At 32.2% G+C, this 23746-nt stretch overlaps 1 protein-coding gene across 1 annotated transcript; it reads right to left on the reverse strand.

Moving 5' to 3' along the window:
* Positions 1-692: 692 nt before the first annotated feature.
* On the reverse strand, positions 693-23390 carry LOC143237605 (uncharacterized). Its single transcript, XM_076477045.1, has 3 exons — positions 22984-23390; positions 4455-4630; positions 693-1921 (listed from the first exon to the last, which is right to left on the reverse strand). The coding sequence occupies exons 1-3, from the start codon at positions 23350-23352 to the stop codon at positions 1789-1791; spliced, it is 678 nt and encodes a 225-aa protein (XP_076333160.1). The 5' UTR covers positions 23353-23390; the 3' UTR covers positions 693-1788.
* Positions 23391-23746: the final 356 nt, after the last annotated feature.

A 23746-nucleotide genomic window follows, 5' to 3' on the forward strand; every position in this document is an offset into this window, starting at 1 on the left:
TAACACAAATTTTACTTGTTTAGAATTGGGTGTTTGAACATTTATATGAAATAGTCTCTTCTTTTCACATATGAGTAATCAACACATTATATATGTAGTCCAGTGAAATGATTACTAAAAACTGAATTAAGTAGTTAAACTTGTAATTTGGTTTTAAATCTTAATTTCAAGGTCCTGAGATAAAGAACAAAGGAGTGTATCAATTGAAAAACTGTAATAATCTTTCTCTTTAATAACTTTGGAAAGAATACATTTTTATCCAGGTATATTCTGCTATACTTTTCAAGCAGGTGTTCTGTATCTAGTCTGGTGATGAAAAAGGACATATTTACATTAATAGATTACACACCATAACAGTGTTTCATGAAAGTTTATACTTGATTGGCTCTTTCTGTGCTATCACACCCATGGCTGAGAGTTGATACAAAGATTTGCACAAGGTAATAATAGTTGGGATGTATCTCCCTTGAATATATAACAGGAAAAACAACAACACTGAAATAAATAATCTTGGATTTTAGAATATCATTTTAGGAACTTTTGTGCTGACTAAATAATATATTAGGATTCTTGCTTTGATCTTTCTTATGTGATGCCTGCCTCTCTCTCTCTACATGTATATGAATATCATAGTGATATTCCTTACAAAACAAGGTTCCACTTTACTACATAATAATTAAAAGGCAAAAATATACTAAGTTAAAATCAATAATTGATATATTTATTCATACATAGCAATATATGGTTTTACATAGTATTTATAAAAATAAAATGCATTAGCAAATAGTGTATCACACAAAAACAGTATTCAAGTAATGCAATACACTAGAAGCATTAACTGACAAAGCAATTACTTTTTCATTTTTGTACTCTTAAGTGATGTATATAGGAGCAAGTTTCTTAGATTTTAAAATCACCAAATTCATGAATACAGAATACCTGAACAGTATCTAATTTTCATTACCTTAGTCTTCAAAACTATCAAAATAAAAACTGTTACAAGTTTAAAAAATATTTGGTTTTGAGATTTTTAAGTTTGTACATTACTTATTATTTACAATAAACACATTTAGCACAACTGTAAAGGCTAAAATAACAAAAAATAAAATATATATAAAACTTTTGTAGATGTTTTAATACTTAACACATACTACAAGCAAAAGCAGAACTTCAATAAAAGTTCTTAGACTGTACGACAGTTTTCTAAAAAAATTCTAATTTGACTTGTTAGATTCTAAAACTAAACACTTATACTCATCATTGTAAAAGCTACCTTTCTTTAAACATTATTAATGGTTTACTATCAGAGATTTCACATAAGTGAGCTAAACAATATAACCCTACATTAGTCTAACACAAGTGAGGCATGTTTCTTGGTTCAGTATTTTCTTTTTGTGGCTTATTAACAAAAAAAAAAAGATAAATATCTATTTGCAGTGGTTTGTTTTTAAACTTACAGCAAAAAATTAAACTAGCTACATTAATAAACATTCCATGAGCATATAGGTAAATGTTAAAGCTGCCATACAATCTTACAAAAATAAATGAAGTTACATATACAATGTTTAAAAACAATATATAACTGACATCTTCAATTACAAACAGATCTTTTCACAATGAAGATAAAACATTACATCAACTCAATAACGTTTATCTGAATTAAAACCCGCAGCACAGGATGATTAACATAACTAACTGTAATTTTTCCTTTGACTTCTTTTAAAACACCATTAAAAAGATTTGATGTAGAACTGACAGATATGCATGCTTTTTAAACAAAATATTTCTTCAGTTACTATTGAACCTGCCTTTGAATCCATGGTGCTGCATGTTCTTAGCAAAACTATGTAATTCCTCCATACCACTTGTCACATCTTGGAGATCCTGCTTGAATCTACCACCTGGACTTTGAAATGCACACCTGTTCATACAAAAATTCAGTGTTAAAAAAAAGCATTTAAGACAAAAAATTAACATCTATATTAAGGGTGGCACATATTTTTGAAGTTTTGGTTTATGGCACTCTCACTCCCTCATTCTTTTCATTGGTCATTCTACACCAACTCACCTAGGGTTTCCCAGTTCATGTCATAGATTTCGTTAAAAAAAATGTGAGCAAAAACTTCTTTTTGATTTATTCAGCCATGTAAAATCCTAAAGCTGTACTCCAAATAGTTTTTTAAATATGATTTTTTTTTAAAGATCATCACTCTCAAGGGAAAATCTGACCTTGTTTTTTTATTGCACACCTTTGCATTTCAAGCCTTTGTAAAACAATGACTGTTACCATCAAATCTATGAATACTGTTCTTTTGTAATGTATCCCAAGAGAAAGGACAGAACTTTGCTCCATACCCATATCCTTGCAGCCAGTAGGTTGTAGTGAGTGTGTAAAAATGGCTATGAAGCTGATTTTTCTTTTTTTTCTGAAATCACACGTTAAATATTTACTTTTGGAATCTGAATGTATTACACTGAAATTTTTACTGGTTATAAATAAAACCCTATAAATAATACTTCACTTGCAATAAACTGCTTGCATGCCAATCAACTCATACTGCAAGTTGATTCAACAGATGGTATCCATTTTTCATACCCAAGTGTGAAACTGCTCATTTTCAAAATTCAATATCTTGGTCACTTTTTGATATTTTCAAACAAAATTTTGTATTATTACGACAGTTGTATCAAATCTGTAAGTTGTACCATTCTGCATATAATATTCCAAGCTAAACTCTGACTTGAAAATGGTTTCAGAATGGAAAATACTGTTTCCAAGGAGTTATTCACCCTACAGTATCTTGAAAGGGACAAATCCTATTCACTCCAAACCTTTTTCTTAGTAAGAACATTTACTTTTCTCCAATATATCCAAAAATTACAGATGTGCCAAGGAATAAGCCACAACTAATGCACACTAGATTTTATCTGTATTCAATAACATTTAATGACTGCTAAAGATAGTTGAAATTTCATCTTGTAGCCTGCATTATATCTGAATATTCTAGAAAATTCCCAAATATTCTTAATGATTCTGGAAGGTTAAATTATTCTGAAATGTTCTAGTATATTATTATGGAATATTTTAGTGCATTCCAGAATATTCCACCTTATTCAAACAGTTCCATAACATTTCATTTATAAATTATCCTGCTATTATTTTTCACTTCAGGAATATTCAGTATGCTAATTTCTAGAATTTCTATGGCAGTTTATAAGCACTCAAGCAGTTTCTTCTATATCATTTCAGCTGACACTGTATCAACATATAACTGCAAATGGACACTACAAGTAGTAGTACGACCACACTTTAGTTGCGTATCTCAGACAAAACTAAATTGATAGGAAACAAATCACCTTAAATAACCAAGTACTATATGTATTTTTCTACCATCACATAAAGTTCATGAAAGCTCAAGGATTGTGACCAAGTAGGCTGCAGTTTTTCTGAAATGACTCAAATTCCAATTCATCCAGAGCATTGTCATTATTAAACAAGTATGGGCAGGAAACAGAGTGAAGAGCAGGAACAATAGACCTTGAATGAAACTAAGTTGCTGGAAATCATTATGCAGCAGTGATAATGAAGTGGGTGGATACAGTACCAATAACAGTAATGAACATATAAGAGCAAATGAAGAATCATCATCTTCTACACCTTAAATGATGGTAGGAAAAAATATTGTCACTCCTAATTTAGCAGCAGCTATAGACAGAACTAAGCTAGTGATATAAAATTAACATTTGACCTTCCTGCCACATCTCACAGTCTTGTTCATGATGTGCAGGAGCCATGATAATGACATTAAATGAAAGGGAAGGCAAAAATGACCATACAAAGCTGGATCTAGCTGAATATCAGAAAATCTGAGGACAAGTCAGTTGAAGATTTCATCACAAAAAACACAACAGACTTGTGTACCTCAAAATTCCATCTGGATTTCTGAATTATGACCCATAGTCATGAGGGCTCAGAAAAGACTAGAAAGATGCATTACAGACAGTTCAACAGTTGATTATGGTAAATGACAATGCTGAAAGGCTGTGACCTTTAATGGAGAGTATAATGCAACCATAACAGAAGAAAAGAAACAACTCACCTTCCAAATTGTATAGGATATGAAAAGATGCTTTCCTAATGGCAAAAATGAACCAATAACAATGCAAAAGTGACTAACCACATAATTAACTAATTATACAATTGTACATAAAATAATAATACTTCAAATGAATCATTTATAACATTTAACAAATATGTTTTTATATCATATAATACATACAGTATCAGGCAGCTGCAGTCTAGAACTTAAACCTCATTAAAATGAAATATTTGGCATTTTTGATTTTTTAAAAAATTGGAACAAGATTAGAGAGTAAGAGCTTTACAGTTTTTAACCTGCACATTTTCTATAAATAAGGGTACCCATAATTTATATGCTTATTTCTTGAATTACCGTTTTGTTGTGTGTGATTCAACAGAATCTTGTGTTAATGTAGTCAAAGAGGGTGGACTTGGAGTTTCAATGCAAAATGGCGAGTACAGTTTCACCGGAGTACCATTCTCATCAAGTTGGTTATACTGACTGTCTGACGGAATTCTAAGTCGTCTTCGAGTGGAAGAACGTAAACGCTGAAATATAAATCACACATAACATTCAATCTATGTGACACATTTACACTTTTGCATCAAAAATACTAACTACAAATTATTACTTACAATAATTTAGACACACTGAATTAGATGCATACATCTTATATAACAGCTCAATCATAATTTTTATTTATTGTTTATAATAAATTATACTTGTTATAGATGACCATCAAACTAGCTGTCTTTTTAAGAACTAAATTCTTTATTTGGTCTATTAGGGTTTTTCAAAGAGTGTATAATAGTATTTCAACAACATTACACCCAAAATTTAGTATTTAAAAACCCAAGATAACTAAAAATAATTAATTTAAAAATGAGAATAGGAATTATTCAAAATGTACAAAAACAAGTTGAATCAAAATGCAAAATTATATTTTCATGCCTACATTTAGGGACTCTAAAAATGTAAACAAAATAGGCTACAAATATAGATACTATTTTCTCCATCTACAAATCCCTATTTTGGCTCCATGCCTACAGTACTTATTGATTTTAGTGGAATCAAAATAGGGATTTATAGCTTGAGAAAATAATGTAGAAATTATATCCAGCCTTGTTTATTTATTTTTAGAGTCCCTCATTGTAAGCTTGGAAATACAATGATTTGCAATTATATTCACCTTGTTTTTATACTTTTTGTATGATCCCTATTTCTCATTTTAAATTATTTTTTAATTAGTTTGTTTCTTATTTTTTTATGATCATTTATAGAAAATATATTTTGAACTATATACATGCATATGCATTCAGTTGAACATTAAATGTTTTAACAGTTTAGTTCTGCATTGGCTTTATTTACTGAATGTGCCAGAGATTTTGTGTAAACACTCGCTTAATAAATGTTGACTACAAAGGAAGCCACTTATAACAACATTACATATATTATATACTTAGAGCCATGTATAGCAACTTTCAATGAAAAATACTTTTTAAATAGGTCATAAACATTTGCAGCATTTCATATATTTATGTTTTGATGCAAAATACCCATCTGATTTTGCCATAGTCTTGCAAAACAAAAATATTAATAAATACCCACTCACAAGAGTAAAGAAATCTACTATAACAATTGTCTGCTGCTAGAAAACTTACTGAAACTGTTGCATAAAAACCACATATAAAGTACAACAGTGAACTTGAGAAATGACAAATGCTCATTGCAGCAATCGATGCATTACAAGTTGCACAAATTATTTTCAAACTACTGCACATTAGTAAAACACTGGATATTTTCAATGACAGAAACATAAAACTTAAGAGAATATCTTAAGGACAAAAAAATCCAAAAAAAGGCACTAATTTTAAAAATACCTATGGAATACTCAATACTACATTTACCACTACTATTCATAGCTTGTAAAATTATAACTATTAATAATAAGACTTCTACATTTCTGTAATGCATGATTAGTTTTAATAAGCATATACTGGTAATGAAGAACTCAGAAAATTGTAGTAGGTGGAAAGTTATAAATTTTCCTACACTGAAAATGCATTTCCAATAGGTACTTACATACTTTCACTTATATAGCTGTACTTGTTCAGTGCTGCCCTCTTCATGCAAAAATAGTTATAAACATGGCATACACTTTCTATTGCCCCTGCCATAGGAATTGACTGATTTCAATGTGTGTGTCTCATGCAACAACCCTTTGCCAAACTCCCATGACACATGCAACTCACTCTATTTATTCCTATACCAAATTATCACTTCAAGTTTTGGTAAAAGATGGAAGCACCAGTTTCAGTGAGGAGGAAGGGTGGGAAGTGTGAGAAGTGGTAAGAACCTATTTGAAAATACATTTTTGGTCAAGGAAAATTATAACTTCCAGTATGTTACATAAACTTCTCACTCAAATAGCTAGAATCCCACCTGTGTAAAGGAAAGAAATAATAATATTTCAAAAGCATCCAAAGGGCACTTTTTAAAATGAGACAGCCAGATTCTAAAATCTGATGTAGGGAACCACACCATTTCTGAACCAGGTATACCCTTCACCCATCATAGAAAATGTTACACATATGGGAAGAAAACAGAGGAGCAGATCCAACTGGGTGAGAACTATAGTCAGAAAGTGATCCAAATCATGCAATATTTATGAAACTTAATCCCAAAAATGATAAAAGTGTGTAAAATGAAAAGGATGTACCTCTAGTATAGAATTGCAAAACCCATGCCACTGCAAACTGACATCCAAACAGGGATAGGAGGAGGATCATACCATCAATAAATTAACTACAATCTAAATGTGGCTGCCAGGTACTGATGTCCATGTGAAGGTGAAAAACGAGGATCATAAAATTGGAAGTCAACTACAATCCAAAACCCAATCATCTGACAGGGGTAGGAAAGAGAATCATGTTTTCACCACAAATTCATGAAATCAGAGGGAATCTTGTGCTCCCTGACTTATGAATAAGGTACATGTGAATATGATAAACTGATAGATCAACCAAGAAACCTGACATCCAGTATTGAAAAGATGCCTACATAATGTAAACAACCTTCCTCAAAAGTGAATTTGCCTGGAACCACCCCAAGTACATTAACATCCTTAGAATAAGAAACATTGAGGGATAGCAGAAGAGAAAGAACAGTAACAATCCATTATTAACTTACCATGACCCACAAAAATGATGGAATATAAATGAAGAAGAATTACGTTGACTGGTTCTGTTCTAAATCTGAAACCCAGCCACATGGAAATGACATCAACATGGAGACAGGATGAGGGATCCCAATCGAAAAGTTAAGCAGTAAGTTTAATGTCTCACTCCCTGTGTTTTATGTTTAATACTGGAGAATATCACCTCATTTACAGGAGCAGAACACCAATGTTCCACTCTTTGTAAGTGTTTTTTATAATAATTTCTGTTTTTTATTTGTGTCTCATTAACCCATTTAGGAAGATACCACCACCCAAATGAAGATGAAGGATCACATTTCCAAAAGAGACAGGACTTTGCAAGCTGAAAACCCACTGAATGAAGTCAAAGAGAAGAAGGGCAGGCCCTACTGAGATGTATGTAGATAAAGGAAAACACCCAAATGGAGAAGATATTGAATAAGTTACAGTAAGAAATTCTCCAACTTGATTATCAACCTATTACAGCTGCCTCCAAGCACATCTGATAAAAGTAACAGCAGATTCTTATTCGGAACAACTGAATAGTAGCCAATCAACAGAAGAGAAAAGCACAACCTGAGTGCAAATAAGTGAAAAACAAATGCTCTGAATGCCTGACAAGACTTACAGGGCTGAAGCAAGTCCAAAGGGCAGTGCACAAAACAGGGAAATCACCTCATGTAGAAAAAAAATGGAGAGGATTGGCTAGTGGCAAAATATTGGGATATATGCAAATACTTAATCACAACATTCTTCCTTATTGTTGGTAAACCTGGAAAAAAAAGCCAAATGAAAAGTGAGAAACAATTCCAAGGAAAACTGAACAGACTGAAAATTCAAATAAGGCAGGATAAACATGGTGCAGACTGCCAGTCTCTCATTTGGCAAGAAGACAATAAATCAGCCTTGGATAAAAACCTAAAGAAATATGATGAACAGGTGCAATGACCTGTAGAGACAGAAACTCTTGTACTGCCTTGGGTATAATCAGAGTGGTAACAGGTTCTCAAGTCATGCAGAACAAAAAGAGTAACAGGGACAAAGGAGATGGGAAAAGAAAAAGTAGGATAAGTTCCTCTGATAAAACTCAAAGAACCCATGGAACTATAGAGAAAGACTGCCAAAGGATAACACTATAATACAGACAAATTTCTACTGTACCAGAATCATCTAGTTAGTCACTGGTACTGCTGGAAATACGTCTATCAATGTTGCACGAAACAATGAAACGAGAAACTCCTGGAAGGGAGATAGGGATGAGAAAGAAATAGGGGTTTGTTGTGGCTCCAACTGTGACAAATGTACCTGGAAAATGATCACATCATGACTCAGAAAATCCAAACTACAATGAAACCACAAGAGATGACAAATGATCCAGTGTGGAAGTAATCAGGAATCATTGAAAAATGGGGAATTGGACAGATAAAACAACACACCTGAGAAAACATTAAAAAATGCCATATTAGACCTAGCTAATTCTGTAGAAGGAGAAAGGGAAAAAATGGCAAAATCCAATGGTGTAAATAAAAAGGCTATCAAATGCTTATTAGCCTGGACAGGTTTGGCTTGTTTAGGAGAAGACTGACTCATATAACTGACAATCTCATAACAGATAATAGCAAAGAAATCCAGCAACAAATCTCCCTCACTTGCAGCCTATGAAAATAATGCTAGAGGTATAAAAATATATACATCAAATGAAAGTGTTTGATGTGAAATGTTCAAGTGAAAAACAATTAAATAAAGACTGGAAAATTACCTTCAATTAAAAGCTTTTCAATGTAAAGAAAACACCAATAATGATAAAATCCCACTTTGGAAATTAAACTATTAAAATAACAATTCACACGAAGAGCATCAAAAGAAAAAGCATCTGAACAATAGTACTGCTAAACAAGGACAGAAATGACTAGAGGGAGTCACATGCATCATTAGAATATGTCACACACTAACTGGTGGAGGGTTGATACATGGTTATTTGCATGAGAGATGCAAAGGAATCAGTCAATTCCAAAGGAAGGAAGATAGAAGACTTGTAAACTACATTACTTTTTTGGATATAGAGGGCAGCACTAAATGATTATAACTATTTACGTGGGAAGAGGTAATGTATCATTGGAATCCCATCTTTCAAATATCAACTTAAAAATAGCCCAACAACCTTTCCAGAGGTTTTATAAATAGGTGTGCACAGATTTTGGTATTTTATACCTAGTTATATTTTCTGTAGACTTCAAAAATAAATTTAGTCAGTAGCAATGAAAAACAGAAAAAATCTCTCCTTCTCTTTCAAGAATTAAAATAAAAATAATTTTAAGACCTGCACAGGAGCTTTTTAGTAGGTTTACTTAGTTTAAATGAAACATTCAAAGCCATATTTTTTCTATAGGCTTGTGAAATAACAACATTATGAAGAATAAAAGAAGTCTTAGCTAACAATCCATAAAATTGAATTTTTTTTGCTATTATCAATATTTTAATAGCATTAGCCATTGAGATAAAAAGTCTTGAATGTTGTTTTGAGAACAAGTCTGCTTTTTCAGATGGTTTTCACCCATGTTTTAGTAGCATTTTTGTGAAATTCCTAGGCAATCCCTTTTATGAACCACTATTGAATTAATAATAAAAATTCCCTTACTTTTCCTTGACATTTCCACCTGATTCTCACTCTAGTTGTCCTGCATCATAAGGCTCAATGATTAAATTGACATCTAGAACATATTAAACTACTGAATAAATTAGTAATCACAGCTACAGAACAAACATATCACATATAAGATAATCACACTGATACAGTCAATTCTAAAACAAGTCAGATACTTCCAAATGATTTAACTGCACAATAAAATTAATGTTCAAAATGCATATACTGAGCCAGCCCTGAAGTTCAAAGTACCCTAAGTTTTAACATTCTATGTCAGTTCTTTAATTTTCTTGTCATGTTTGGGTATATATTTCTAAGTACATCTTTTGCCTTCTTAGTGTATTTGAGGCACTGAGAAAAGTAAAGCCTTGTTTCTTTTCTTGTCTGCATCACACAGCAATGATACAGCTAAGTTTTGTAGCTTCTACTTCATGATAACTTCATCTAGTTCTTTTTGTAGATTTTTTTTCTTTAGTGGTTTCCTCCAAGAGAACTGTGTACCCAGTCCCAGCATGGCTGAAAATAGGTACAAATTAATTGATATGGCCTTTCACTATTTAACTTCCAAAGCCTTAATATCAAGAATATAAAGTTAAGTGGTACAAGAAGTATATAACATCATGAATATTACCACTCACCTGCAAGAAATAATCAGTTATGGAGACACATGGAACTTTACAAAATCCTTGACACCAGCTAATGTCAAGGCATTGAGTATGAGGTGATGAACAATTGAGGTTTCTTTTTTATGTTTTGGTGCCAGAATATCTGAACTCCTTTTCCATAAATGCTTGGCTATGAGACAAGGTGAATTTCATCAAGAAAATACTGTACAGTTCTTGAAACTGATGGTTTTGGTAAAGATTGATGATATCAGTGCAGAATACATCTAGCCTTGTGACAGATGAATTTAATGATCCACAGTCAATCTTAATTTCCCTTTAAAGGGTGGCAGCAAGCTCACTATAGTGAGAGACAGAATAGTGTAACATTCATCAGACTCTAACCATCTGCAATTACCTAACTTTTGGAGTGCTTGTGCTTTAGAAAATTTTGCATATACAAATGGTGGATTTGATATTATGTACCTTGGATCTAGTGCCACTAATCCTCTTATGATGGAATACTTCAGGAGTTATCTCTCACAAATCTTCTCAACAGCTACACAAATTATGTCTGGGACTCAGTGAAGAATTCTAGTTTCTTCAGCTCACTTAGTTTTTTTTGGTAGCTTCTGCAAAGCATAATTGGCTCCAAATACAATAACAACTTGCCTGGAAATTTTCAGGTTATTATATTTACTGAAATTCAGATCAAATAAAACTTTGTGAAAACAGCTTCTGTTGATTTCTCGACTTTGATGAAATTTTCCATAAGCCCATACAACAGATATTTTTAGGCTATGTGCCCTATGCAAAATGAATAGAGAGCAAATACAACTTCAAGTAATGTTAGCATATCAAGATCAGTGTTTCAGTCTGTTATCAGCTTGCTAAAAAAACTAAAGTTTGTTGAAGATCCATTTATTGATATTTGCAACATTTTACTGGGATTCAGTTGACCAGTTTCTTTCTTAAATCTTTCAACAATATCATTTGCAGATGTATGACTAATAATCTGAATTCCAAGATACCTCGTGATAACTTGGTGCCTTTGAATAAATCAAACAATAAGATCCATCTGTTCCTCTCTGCATACTTTGTTCAGAAATTCATTAAAACTTAGAATGTAACAAACTATTGATACAATGTTATTTATGAGCTTTTATTTGAAGTATGGTACTATTCCAAAACATATTGTTGGTCCAAGGGAATAATGCTTTGCAATCTCACTATCATGGAACATTGCTTGAAATAAAGCATTCATATCAATTTTACTACTATAAGATAAATGTAAAAGAACACACGTCATAGCCCATAACATCGACTTCCTTTGTATTAGTAGATGCAAAATACTTATTCATTCATAATTCATTAGGCAAAGCTGGCCCACGATTCCCAATAGGTGGTGGAGGCATGCACAGATTGTTCCTCATTATACCTTCTATCATATGGTGCTGCTTGTACTCTTGTCTTATGACAAATACAACTGATTATAATCATGCTTTGCCAGCTTACAGACATTCACACTGTAATAATTATAATAATATTTTATTATAATGTACACCTTTAATATTAAGTATAAACTTATCTGAGTGCTAAAACAAAACTGTACATCAATTAACTATCAGCAACTTCTTTTTTGTTCTTCTTCAGAAATAGGGATGAAGATGACATTATACAAGATTAGCACTGTTTTTCTAGTAAACATTCTGACACATTTTAGTCACAGACATGACTCCAATAATTCTTGAACAATTCAAACCACTTGAAAGATGCCCAAATATCAGACTACTCTTACTGCTAGATGAATAAAAGTAAATCAGAAAAATTGTGAAGTCATAAACTTAAATTTGATAACCATTTTATTTAACTCAAAACAAATTTTAGAAGAAATTTTTTTTATACAGTAAGACATATTTTTGTTTTTTTAACTTCTTGACAATTCTATCTTGAATGAGAAGCAATAATTAGTGAAGTCTCCTTGAAGAGATGATAGCAAGAACAAATTCAATGACACTGACTTCAAACAGTTGGACTGATGAGAAGGGAAACGTTTTAATCAACTGGCTTCTTACTACTCTTGAACAAATTTTTCTAGAGCTGATTCAATCAAAAACGGAATGTCGCACTGGTGAGCACATTATGTGGTACACATACAAAGCATGGATTTTATACCTTCCTGCTTTAAGGTAGCATTTTTCAAAATATTTCATTATATATATAGTAATTTCCAATCATATTAAGCTAAGTACTTAAAACTCAAAGTCAACTAGACCTTCAGGATAGCTAATTAGATGTACCTTTCTGACATTTCTACTTATTAAGATTGGAGTGCATTACTTCATCATTTAAGTATCTTCTACATATATGCACTTTTCACATAAAACATGGTAAAAAAAGTCATTAAGTTGATTTTGTTATAACTACCTTTGATCTTTGCCATTCCATTGGAAACAGACTGCCTTTGCAGGGGAGATAAACTATAATACTACACATTGCATATCAAGTGGTGGGTCAGGTGATAAATGAAGGTTACACTTCACTTATGTTCCAAAGGGATTGATCAATACTGAAATAGCTGATGCTCATATCTTAAAGGGATACTGTAATAAAATTTAGGATATAGTAATATGATCTCTTAATAGTTAGTCCTTTCTCAAGCCTTTAGTTTGGTAATTTTAAGTCCTCTCTTTCAATAGTCATAATCTTCTAAAGTTTATTAAGAGAATTTAACTAATTCTTAATAAACATCTGAATACATTCCTAAGAGAGTTTAGAAATATAACTATATAGCAAAGACATTTGTTTGTCCTATACACATATTTTTATTGTGTTTGCAAACAAAAATTGGTTCATTGTGTCTTTCTACACTTTTGTCCATTCTCTTCCTTTGTCAAAGTCAGTTTTAAAGAAATTTCAAATTGCTTCACAATTTATTTTGGTGAACCTCACATTATACAGTGAACCAATCTAATTTACTTTTTTCTGGAAAACATTTTGCCTGAAAATACCATAACTAATCAGACACTTCAACATTCTACATGCATGTGAACAAGTAACCCAGCTATGTAATTCTACCAGGAAAAGCATATCTCACAAGAAATATTTTCAAGCATATTAAATTTAAGGCCAGGATAGATTCTTTTTCTTTAACCTGTGGAATTTGAATAAAGATTAGTTACCAGGTGCCTTGAAAATGAAACTAAAACAAAGAAGCATTATTTTTGAAAAAGCCTTGTTATATCCAACATAATTCTCATCCTCATGATGAAGTTTTCTGGATAAAAGTGTTGAAGTACTGGGTTTCTTCAGTGCTGCAACCAACCTTGCATGTTGTCATTGCATCAATAGTAGTATGTTATTTGAAGTAGTTCTTATTTAAGAAGATAGATAGCTATATGAAAACATTTTGTACCAACCACCCAGCCTGGCAACTCATCACCTGAAAAACAGTGCTTTGTGATGATATTTTCCAGCCAATGAAGACTTCTGCTTTCAGCCTCATCCAGTTAGTAGTCTAAATGTTTTACCCTAAGTACAAAGGTCAAGCTCTGAAGGCAGATGACCACAAGTGAAGACATGGACATGATCACAAATGTAGTTGACCAAATACTCCTAAAACAGATCCAGTGACTCTCATGAAGTTGTTTAATACAGCAGTGGTCACAAATTACAGAACAAAGAAGTTCAATGAAAGTCAACAACAGCACGACTGGAAAAAGGTGTTTGTGGATTGTAGTTTCCGTGATAATGCAACAATAAATCTGCCTTAATAGCCTGAGCAGCTAAAGCTTGTTATAGAGCACTATAGTCACTACTCTCTCAAAGTCAAAGATCTGAATGATTACAATAGAGAAAAACAACAGTCTGCCCAAAAAAAAAGAGCAAAATTTGGTAAGGAGAACTACCAGCTCCAGCAAAATGAGAAATACTGAAAAATTAATTTTGAATACTGAACTGTTAAACAATGACTATAAAAATCTTAAGTTAAAAAAAAATCCATAACATTTGATACAAAATAATTTTCCATAAAATTAAATAAAACAAAAACTTTATGCTGATTTCAATTTCTTTAAAGAAAAACTGAAAGTTTAAATCACAAATTACTGTAAAGACACTACAAAAACCACTCAATGACTACCATCAAGTTTTTAAAATCATATATCCAATTAAAATATTTCAGTCAGGAAGATTAAAAGAAGACAATGGAGAAAACTTCAGTACTTTTTATTTCTGCTATTGCAGTAAAATGTAACAAAAAATTGGAAAGAAAAAAAAAACCACAACTTTTCATGAAATCTTACTAGTAGTTGATATATCCAATATTTCAGTTACTATTTTCATTTATATTTTATAATCCAGTTGGGCCAAAAATGCCTCATGATCAAATTACCTCATCAACAGCTGCACACAATAAAAAAGATGCAACTGAAATTATATCAGACTCCCTTCTTGCCAAAATTCACATAATGCTAGCAAAAATGATGAAATTTTTATTCTTATGACATTTTAACTACTGCTATATATATATTATAAACAATGAATTTTCTAACTACTACTGTGTGATAATATATATACTTTAGTTCTATTATACATATAATAGAATGACAATATGAGAAGGTATATCTTGAATTTTTTCACATAGTTAATAAAACTATTTCAAGGGAATAATATTCTTTTAATAATATCTCTCTTCAAATGATACAGGTAGCATTTGGTGGTAGAGTTAATATTGGCTACCAACATGGTTTGTAACAAATGATTCAAGTTTCATTGGATGAGCTCTTTACAAACCTGTTTCTCTTTTAAATTAATAGGTGATGTCTCATTTAACCAAAGTATATTTACTAGACTGCTCTCACTCACTTAAACCCAAAATTTTGTTACATTTCCTGCAGGCTTGACAGAATACATCTCACTTTATGAAAACTCAAAAGGTGTAAAGTAATTCTGAAAGAAAGGTACTTATGATGATATAGTGATTTTTTGTAGGGCTAGTGAGAGAGATATTTTACTGAAGTTCACACTTTCCTTGGCTGAATATATATTTTAGATAGATGACTCTACACCATAAAACATTATTACCTCACACACACTGCCATGTAATTTCCTGCACATGCCACACACCTTGAACAAAGTTCCCACTCCTACACTAAATGTTTTTAAACAAAATTAGCTTTCCAAATGACATGGATGGAAAGTCATACGAGATTACACACTATACAAATATAAAAAAATTATAAAAGTTAAAACATATTATTCTGAAATAATATTTCTCAGTAGATTTGTTATATATCAGCAACATATTAAATAATAATAAACTGTGTAAGCTTTTCCACTGATCTTATCCATATACACACTTAAAAATTATCTTTCATTCTAAAAAATACCAAAGTTTTAAAGAGTTGAATGATATATTTGAAAACATCTAATATTACATCAATTTAAATGTCCTGAATTGGATCAAGCACAAGGTAATTAGAAATATGAATAAAAGAATATGCTAATTATGGCCTATAGCAAGTCATATATATATATATGTAATTACATGCTCAGTGAAAGTGGCATAGAAATACATCACAATGCTATTTAAAATTTTTGTGATGGGAAGTAATAAAAAAAGTGTGTGTTTGAAAGCTTATGATAGCAGATAAATATTAAAAGTGATGTACCTAAAGGTTCAGAACAGGTCTTCTGCCATTTCTCATTTTCAAAGAATTCTGGATAATAATTTTCTCTTTATATTTGCTCCATATACAACTAGTAATATGTCTAACCAAAGTATCCTCAAACATTACCATTTCATCTGTGATATTCTGTTTGACTTATTACTTAATTAGTTCATCTATAAAATAGAAGAAAACTGAATTTCTAGTTGTTTCTGTATTGTATTGGATTCAACAAATGTCAATGGCAACACAACTCATATGTTAATCAACTTGTTAAAAAATAAATAAAACTGTCAATTACGAGATCTTAGAAAATTATAGCTTCTATCAACAGAAATGTGTAAAGGCAAAACCAAAGTTGAGAATATAAAACTCTCCCATAAACAAAATACTAATTACTCTACACCAGGCAACAAATGAAAAACATCTATACTATTAATACACTCAGAGAGTGTACAATTTACTTCAAGGCAACCATACTCCTATTAGTTGCAGATTGGCTTTAACAAAATTGTGATTATTGCTAAACTTGTTCTCTGCCATTTGGCAGCAACCAGCAAGTGAAGGTTAAAACAAAAAAATTGGTTGTTGGTTCAAACTAGCTGAACCAATAGCAATCAGTGATACAACATATAATAACTCAAATTAAAACTTCATACTGTACATTGGTAGTTTCATTAGATCCAGAAGCATTTTCTATTTGAAAATACACAAATCTTTAAAACCATTTATAATTTTTTTTATAATAACTGAATTTGTAGAGACAAAGTCATACAATATTTTTTGTGGAGTATTTTACATAATGCATAAACTAATATATAGCTAGGCTTCCGCTAACCAATAGCTTTATCGCCATTGGCGAAAAGAAACAGCCTGTGAAGAAAAAATCTAGTGTTGGTTTCGCCACAGTAGCAAAAGATAACTTTTTGATCTTGGATGGTTTTCCTTTATTTATTCTGCTCAAGTTTTGGTCTTGAACAGCTTTTGTAGTTTTTATCTCCATCCACACCATTAATGATGACAAATGACCAGAGACACCCCCCAGCAAGTTAAAGAAACAAGAAACGTCTTTAAAACTACCACTGACTGTAATCTATATTTTATTTATATATGTATTTTTATGATTTCAGGGATATGACAACTAACAAATTAAATTTTTTAAAAATTATTACTCAGCTGTGCTAATGATTTCTTTTATTTTCATTTCTTATGCTACATGTTTGATTCTACCCATGGTACACAAACAGTCTGACAAAAGTCAAATGAACATATGATCTGTATCAAAGTAGAAATCCCAAGTTTTGTTTGACATGCATTTGAATTGAGATCATGACAACTCCTAGATCAGATAAAAAGATGTCTAAACAGTTAGATATATAAAGTTTTTTTTCAAAAGAAGGTTGAAGCAACAACATCAACTGATGGTGGGAAATCCACTTCCAAAAGAAAAGACAGCTCTAAAGAAACTGAAGCTTACAGCAGTGATCAGACTGTCGGTGTGAAAAAAAATATATATCCGCAATTTTCACAGAGTTATTAAAGAAACTTGGTTTTCACAGTTTCCTTGGCTGGAACATGTTTCCCAACAAAATATATTTCATGGCAAATTATGTAGGGACAACAAGAAAAGAAATATTTATGCTACCACTGGGAAAATTGCTACTAAACCTAAAAAAGACGACTTGGTGAAGCATGCATGGTCAGAAGATCATTGCAATGCAGTAGCATCACAAGTTTTGAAGGACATGTCAACTGCTGCTGTGAATGTGTATGTGGGGTGTAAAGGTGGCATTCAGGCACAGTGGGCCACATTACTTGTACAAGCAAAGGAAGCTTTCCCAACTGTGAAGTTTCATTCCCTCCTTTCACTACAAGTATTCAATGTAAGAATATTCTTCCTTCTAGTATTAATAAGATACTTTCTGTTTTCTTCAGTATTTTCTTAAAACAAAAGGCAATTTGACAATTTTCTAAAAGTGGAACATTTTGAAAATATCCATCAAAAATTAAGTAGCTAGCCAACTCTTCCAAATATCTTTGTTTATTACTTTAATTGGTGGTCTTATTTCAAAACACAAGTTCTTATATATACTTTTAACATGCAATGACCTATCTAAAGAAACTACAGACTCAGTCACAAAGTGGAACAGAGAGCTTCATATACACCCACAGCCAGTCTCTGGATGATATGTACAGTGCCCTAAATCATGTAGTTCAGGATGAAATGCAGGCAGACTTTCAGGCATCGCCTATCCCATTTTTTGCTCTTGAAGCAGATGAAACAACTGATGCAGGAAACACCTCTATACTGATAATTTATATCAGGTATCTTTCATCATTAGGTGAGGTTACAAGTTGATTTCTTGCTGTGCATGAGCTGACCAACACTGGGGCTGATTCTATCTACAACACAATGTGCTCAGTCATGGCAGATTGAGGATTGTTTGATGTTGACTTGGTTGGACTTGCAACTGATGGTACAAATGTCATGGTGGGAATGAAAACAGGTGTTGCTGCAAAATGTAAGGAGGAATACCCCTGGATAATAACAAGTCATTGTTTGGCACACAGATTACAGTTGGCAGCTGAAAAGGCAGCAAATCAGGTGCCATACCTTGTGAAGTACATTTCAGTTTTGAACCAGTTTACAAAAAGCCTGAAATATTCTCCCAAGTTGTGTCGGGTTCTGGAAGAGAGCAAAGCATTGCATGGAGAAAAAAAGCAACAAAATCAAGCAAGTGTTCTTCACACGATGGTTCTATTTTAATGATTCCGTCCAAGCACTAGTCAACTTTATTGCATCTGTGATAAGCTGCCTGCAGGTCGTAGCAATGGAACGTGGTACTCCAGGTCGAGCCTTGCTACATGGTCTAGTCCAGCAAATGTCATGTTACAGCTTTGTCATGATGACACATGTTTTGGCTGACGCTGTTGGCATTCTTGGACTTTTGTCAAGATCTTTACAGAGAGCTGATTTATCTTATGATCAGGCTAAAGCAATTATTGATGGGTCAATTCTGTCAATTCAGTTGCTGGTACACATCCCTGGTCCTTACACACAGACTGCACTGAAGGAACTCCCACAAGCTCCTGATGCCAGTGGTTACACTTCTTACAGAGGTCATGTTATCAAAGATATTGATAAAAAATGTGAAAAGTACAGATCAGCTGCTGAGTCATTTGTTAAAGAGGTGGTCACAAGGCTACAAGTAGCATTCCCAGACACTAACATCATGTCATTTTTTCAATATTTAGCCCATGTCACAGCAGAGCAGTATCTGATGAAGATGATCTGAAGAAACCCATCCAGCACTTCTCTCCTTTTGTCAATGAGGATGAGGCACTGACTGAATGGCTGCTACTAAGGAACATAATGGAACAGGATGCTCACAAAAACAGAAACATGAAGAGTTTTTACAAGGAATACATCCACCAGACCTGTCAAACTTTTCTAAATCTGTTTCAGCTTGCAGCAATTGGATTAATAATTCCAGTTACATCTGTTGACTGTGAGTGGGGAATTAGCAGGTACAATAGCATCAAAACAGATGCCAGGTGCAGTCTGTCTGTGGCCAAGACAGAAATGTTACTGAACTTATCCATGGAGTCCAAACCTTTAGATCATTTTAACTTCGACTCTGCATACTGGGTCACTCACAGAGACAGACATGGGTACCATTCCCTGTTGAAGAAATGTGCTTCGGAACCTCAGATCTCAACTTATACCACATCTTCTGTTGAGAATGATTTGGCTAAAGAGCTGCCATTGGATTTATCTACTTACTAGTTATGCTACCGTATTCAAGTTTTAAGTCATTTTTTTTAGTTTCTGTGTTATTTTGATAAATGTATCTCTTTATCTTCCTTTTTATTATGTTTATTTTGATATTTTGTTTGTTTTGTTTTTTTTGGTGGGGATGATTGCTGGAAAATAAAAAAATAGCACAAAACTTAATGTCTTATAGATTTTCACATAATTACAACTATTTTTTACTGGATGGAATTGATGCATATTAAAAGTCACGCACCACACAGTTTTTGGCAACCTAAAATTGTGGCTAAACAACTGTCACTGTGGCTAAAAGAAAATTACTTTGTTTAGCCACAGTGGCTAAGAGAGTTATTTTTCTAGTGGAAGCCCAGTGTAGATACGTCTGCCTAATCTGAACAGATAGCATGTTAAGAAAAGTGATGAATGGGGATTGTAAAAGGACTATATATTAGCTTAGCAACAGCTTACTTTATGTCATATTATCAGGCATAAATAGACAATATGTTGACATTACAACAGTCTGCTGTACGTCATATCAATAGGTATGACTGGAGTGAAAGAATAAGTGATAAAATAATCTATGATAAAAGAGGTTTGAACAATGGCAATCTCATTTATACATTAAATAAATGTGCAATTTATATAACATCAATTATTAGTAACCACAATCAAAAACAACTCTAACTTAGAAAAGTGCAATACAATCACAGTCTAATTAATTAAAATAAACTAGCTTACAAAACTGAATACAGGTCTATCCCATGAATATTTATGAATAATTATGCAAACAATTTTAATAGAGAAAAGAAAACAGTCTTGAAAATAGTTTTTCACTTTTGCTTTATCAATTAATATAATGATAAAAGTACTCTTCTAAAATTGAAACATGTCCATTCCATGTAATTAGTGTAATACTGATAAACAAATGAAATGTCAAAAACATTAATTTTATTGAAAATTTAGTAACACTAGTAAAAGATATCATTGAATTGCTAAAAGAAATAGCAAAAAATTTGCTATCACAGTTGTATAATAAAACCTATGACTAAGAAAAGTTCTTATATTACTTTAATAGATAGCATGTTTTCAATGTTGTATCCATGTTAATAAGCACAGTTGAAAGTTTGGTTGATTAAAATATCAGTATCCAAGAGTTTGATAGTTACAATGGATTCTTTTAAGATAACTTTGGGAATTTTGATGTAGAGGAATTGATCAATAGCTTGTAATACAAATTATTTTATGTTTATATTACAGCTGTCTCTCAGTGAGTTCTATATTTCATACAAATTCCTCAAGTTTGTGACTTACATACCAACTCAGGATTGCATAACCTGGATTTAAAATAATTTAAGTTGTAAGTTACGTGAAGCCAAATCTAACATATGTACAAACTATAAAGTTCCAAATAATTGTACACGTATGGTTATTTATTTTCAGGCACTTTTCCAGCCTGTATGATAGTTATTAGGGACTGTACAATTATTAAATTTTGGCTGAGAATGTAGGAAAATCTATCAATATTACTTGAGAAAAAACTTTGCCACCTCACTTCTCCAGCAAATCTACAAGGAAGTATCACTTACGTTGCTTAGATGGTTGATAAAATTAACATTACAGTACACTTATTTTATTATCTGTGAAGATTAAATTTAAAAAAGTGTGTGCACATTTCTAACTCCCTTGTCTTTTGATAGCCGACCACCCAGAATATCATATGACATGAAATACACAGGAGGGGGACACCTCCATTTTTCACCATGTATTATTATTTAGGATCCTACTGCTATTCAGAACTGTATAGTATAGAACACCTGTTACATAACCAGAGTGATGGCTTGACAAATTTTACCTGACATCACCATGTTAAAGATTTGATTATTTATTTGGAATTAAGTGCAAAGCTACACAATGGGCTATCTGTGCTGTGCCCAATATGAGTATCCAAACCCTGTTTTTAGCATTGTAATACTGACCCCAAGGCACTAAAGTAAAAATTGTCTAGTTTGACTGGAGGTCATTAATAATAACTCTCTGCTTTTTTCCCCATATATATGTATATATATCTTGCAAACTGTAGTACAATCCAATTAATTTGTCTCTCCCAACTCCTACCAATGTAATCTTCCAAGTGGCACCTTATCAGTTTTGTCTTGTTTTTTGAAAATTTAATTGTAATACTAAACCCTTCTCATCAACCTTGAAAAAAAAAAGGTTAAAATATTATACAGGGAAGATTTATCTTTTGTTTTGTGAATCCATATTCATTTTCTTTTATATCATATCCCACTAGATGAAAGTAGTGAGACTAGATGACACAAGTTCAGATTAAAACACAAAACTCAATCACAAGCAAATAAAGCAATTTTTTTTTAAAATATTCAACTCATGAAACAATTTATCTTCAAAAGTGGTAAAAGTTGCAACATTGAAGAAAGTTCAAGAGACAGAATGCAAATTTGAGAAATAAAAGTTAAATACAGAAAAGGGATTCAACTATATATTTATAGTTTGTGGTAAAAGAAATAGAAAAACTTAGACCAAAATATCACCACTAGATGGACAGGTGGCCTTCAGAAGATGAAATATCATCATTATAATTTATACTAATTTTTAGTTTGTTTGTATGAATATTACTTCTAAAAATGCATTTCAAAATGTAGCTCTCTTCATTATAGAAACACAACAACCTAATTCACGAGTGTTACTTCAATTTGATAGGGGAGTACTTTTATCAGCAGCAAAAAAAAAAAAAGTAGAATAGTTTATAATTCAATTTAAATTATATGCCTAATTATTTGATAGATTGTTTAAAACTCGCACCTTGAATTGAAATTAGGCATATATGAAACATTGTAGGATGGACGGCAACTGCCTATTGTAGAGGACGACGTTTCAAAAGTCTTCCGCCTTTCTGAAGTTGCCGCCCATACTACAAAGTTTCATATATGCCTAATTTCAATTCAAGGTGCGAGTTTTAGTTTTTGCGACTTCTCAACAAATGTAATACATATTTACCTGGGAAAAGTTATCAATTGTTGATTTAACATTTGAAAGTTTCTTAGAGGCATTGTTTTTGACATCTCGCAGTACTTTGGCTGTTCCTCTAGTAGTAGCGGTAATGGTATAGCTTCGATAATCAAGGTTAGTTGTGACGCTTCCATTAGCCTTCGGATAAGGCCTAACCTTAACAATGTTGTCAGGCTTACCATTTGGATCTTTAAAACCTTTAAACTTGAATACTGCAGATGAACTATTGGGTATGTTTTCCTTATTAGTATCATCTGTAGAATAAGAAAGAGTTCTTTTAACTGGGAGCTGGTCTTTTTTACGCAAGTCTTTATTTTTATTACCTTTACGAGGAAAAAGACCGTTTATAGATGCCATATTTAGCTTTCAAATCCAGCGCCCCAAACCTAAACTACTCTCGTTATCAAAATACTTTGTTACACAAAGAATAAACAATGTACGTGTATATTACTTGTAATATGTGTTGTGCAATATTAGTTGCTAATGAAAATAACCTATAATTCCAGAAGAATCTTGAAGTTGAAATCTCAACTTGTGACAAAAAAAATTATCTTCTTGAGTTGTGTGTAATTTTTGTGTGTTTTTTTTCAGTCTAATACTTCATTTCCGCCGAAATACATTACTTTCTATAGATCATCGAAAACAGTAACATTGTATTTGTTTGTTTTAATTTCGCAGAAAGCTACTCGAGGGCTATCTGTGCTAGCCGTCCCTAATTTTGCAATGTAAGACTAGAGGGAAGGCAGCTAGT

The sequence above is a fragment of the Tachypleus tridentatus genome, chromosome 13 (assembly GCF_004210375.1).
Source record: "Tachypleus tridentatus isolate NWPU-2018 chromosome 13, ASM421037v1, whole genome shotgun sequence".
Classification (NCBI taxonomy): Eukaryota; Metazoa; Arthropoda; class Merostomata; order Xiphosura; family Limulidae; genus Tachypleus; species Tachypleus tridentatus.

Coding starts and splice junctions, on each gene's coding strand:
- LOC143237605 (XM_076477045.1), bottom strand. CDS start 23,352: ATGGCATCTATAAACGGTCTTTTTCCTCGTAAAGGTAATAAAAATAAA. Junction 4,631..22,983: donor CAATTGATAACTTTTCCCAG/GTAAATATGTAT, acceptor TTTATATTTCAG/CGTTTACGTTCTTCCACTCG. Junction 1,922..4,454: donor GAATCACACACAACAAAACG/GTAATTCAAGAA, acceptor TTGTATGAACAG/GTGTGCATTTCAAAGTCCAG.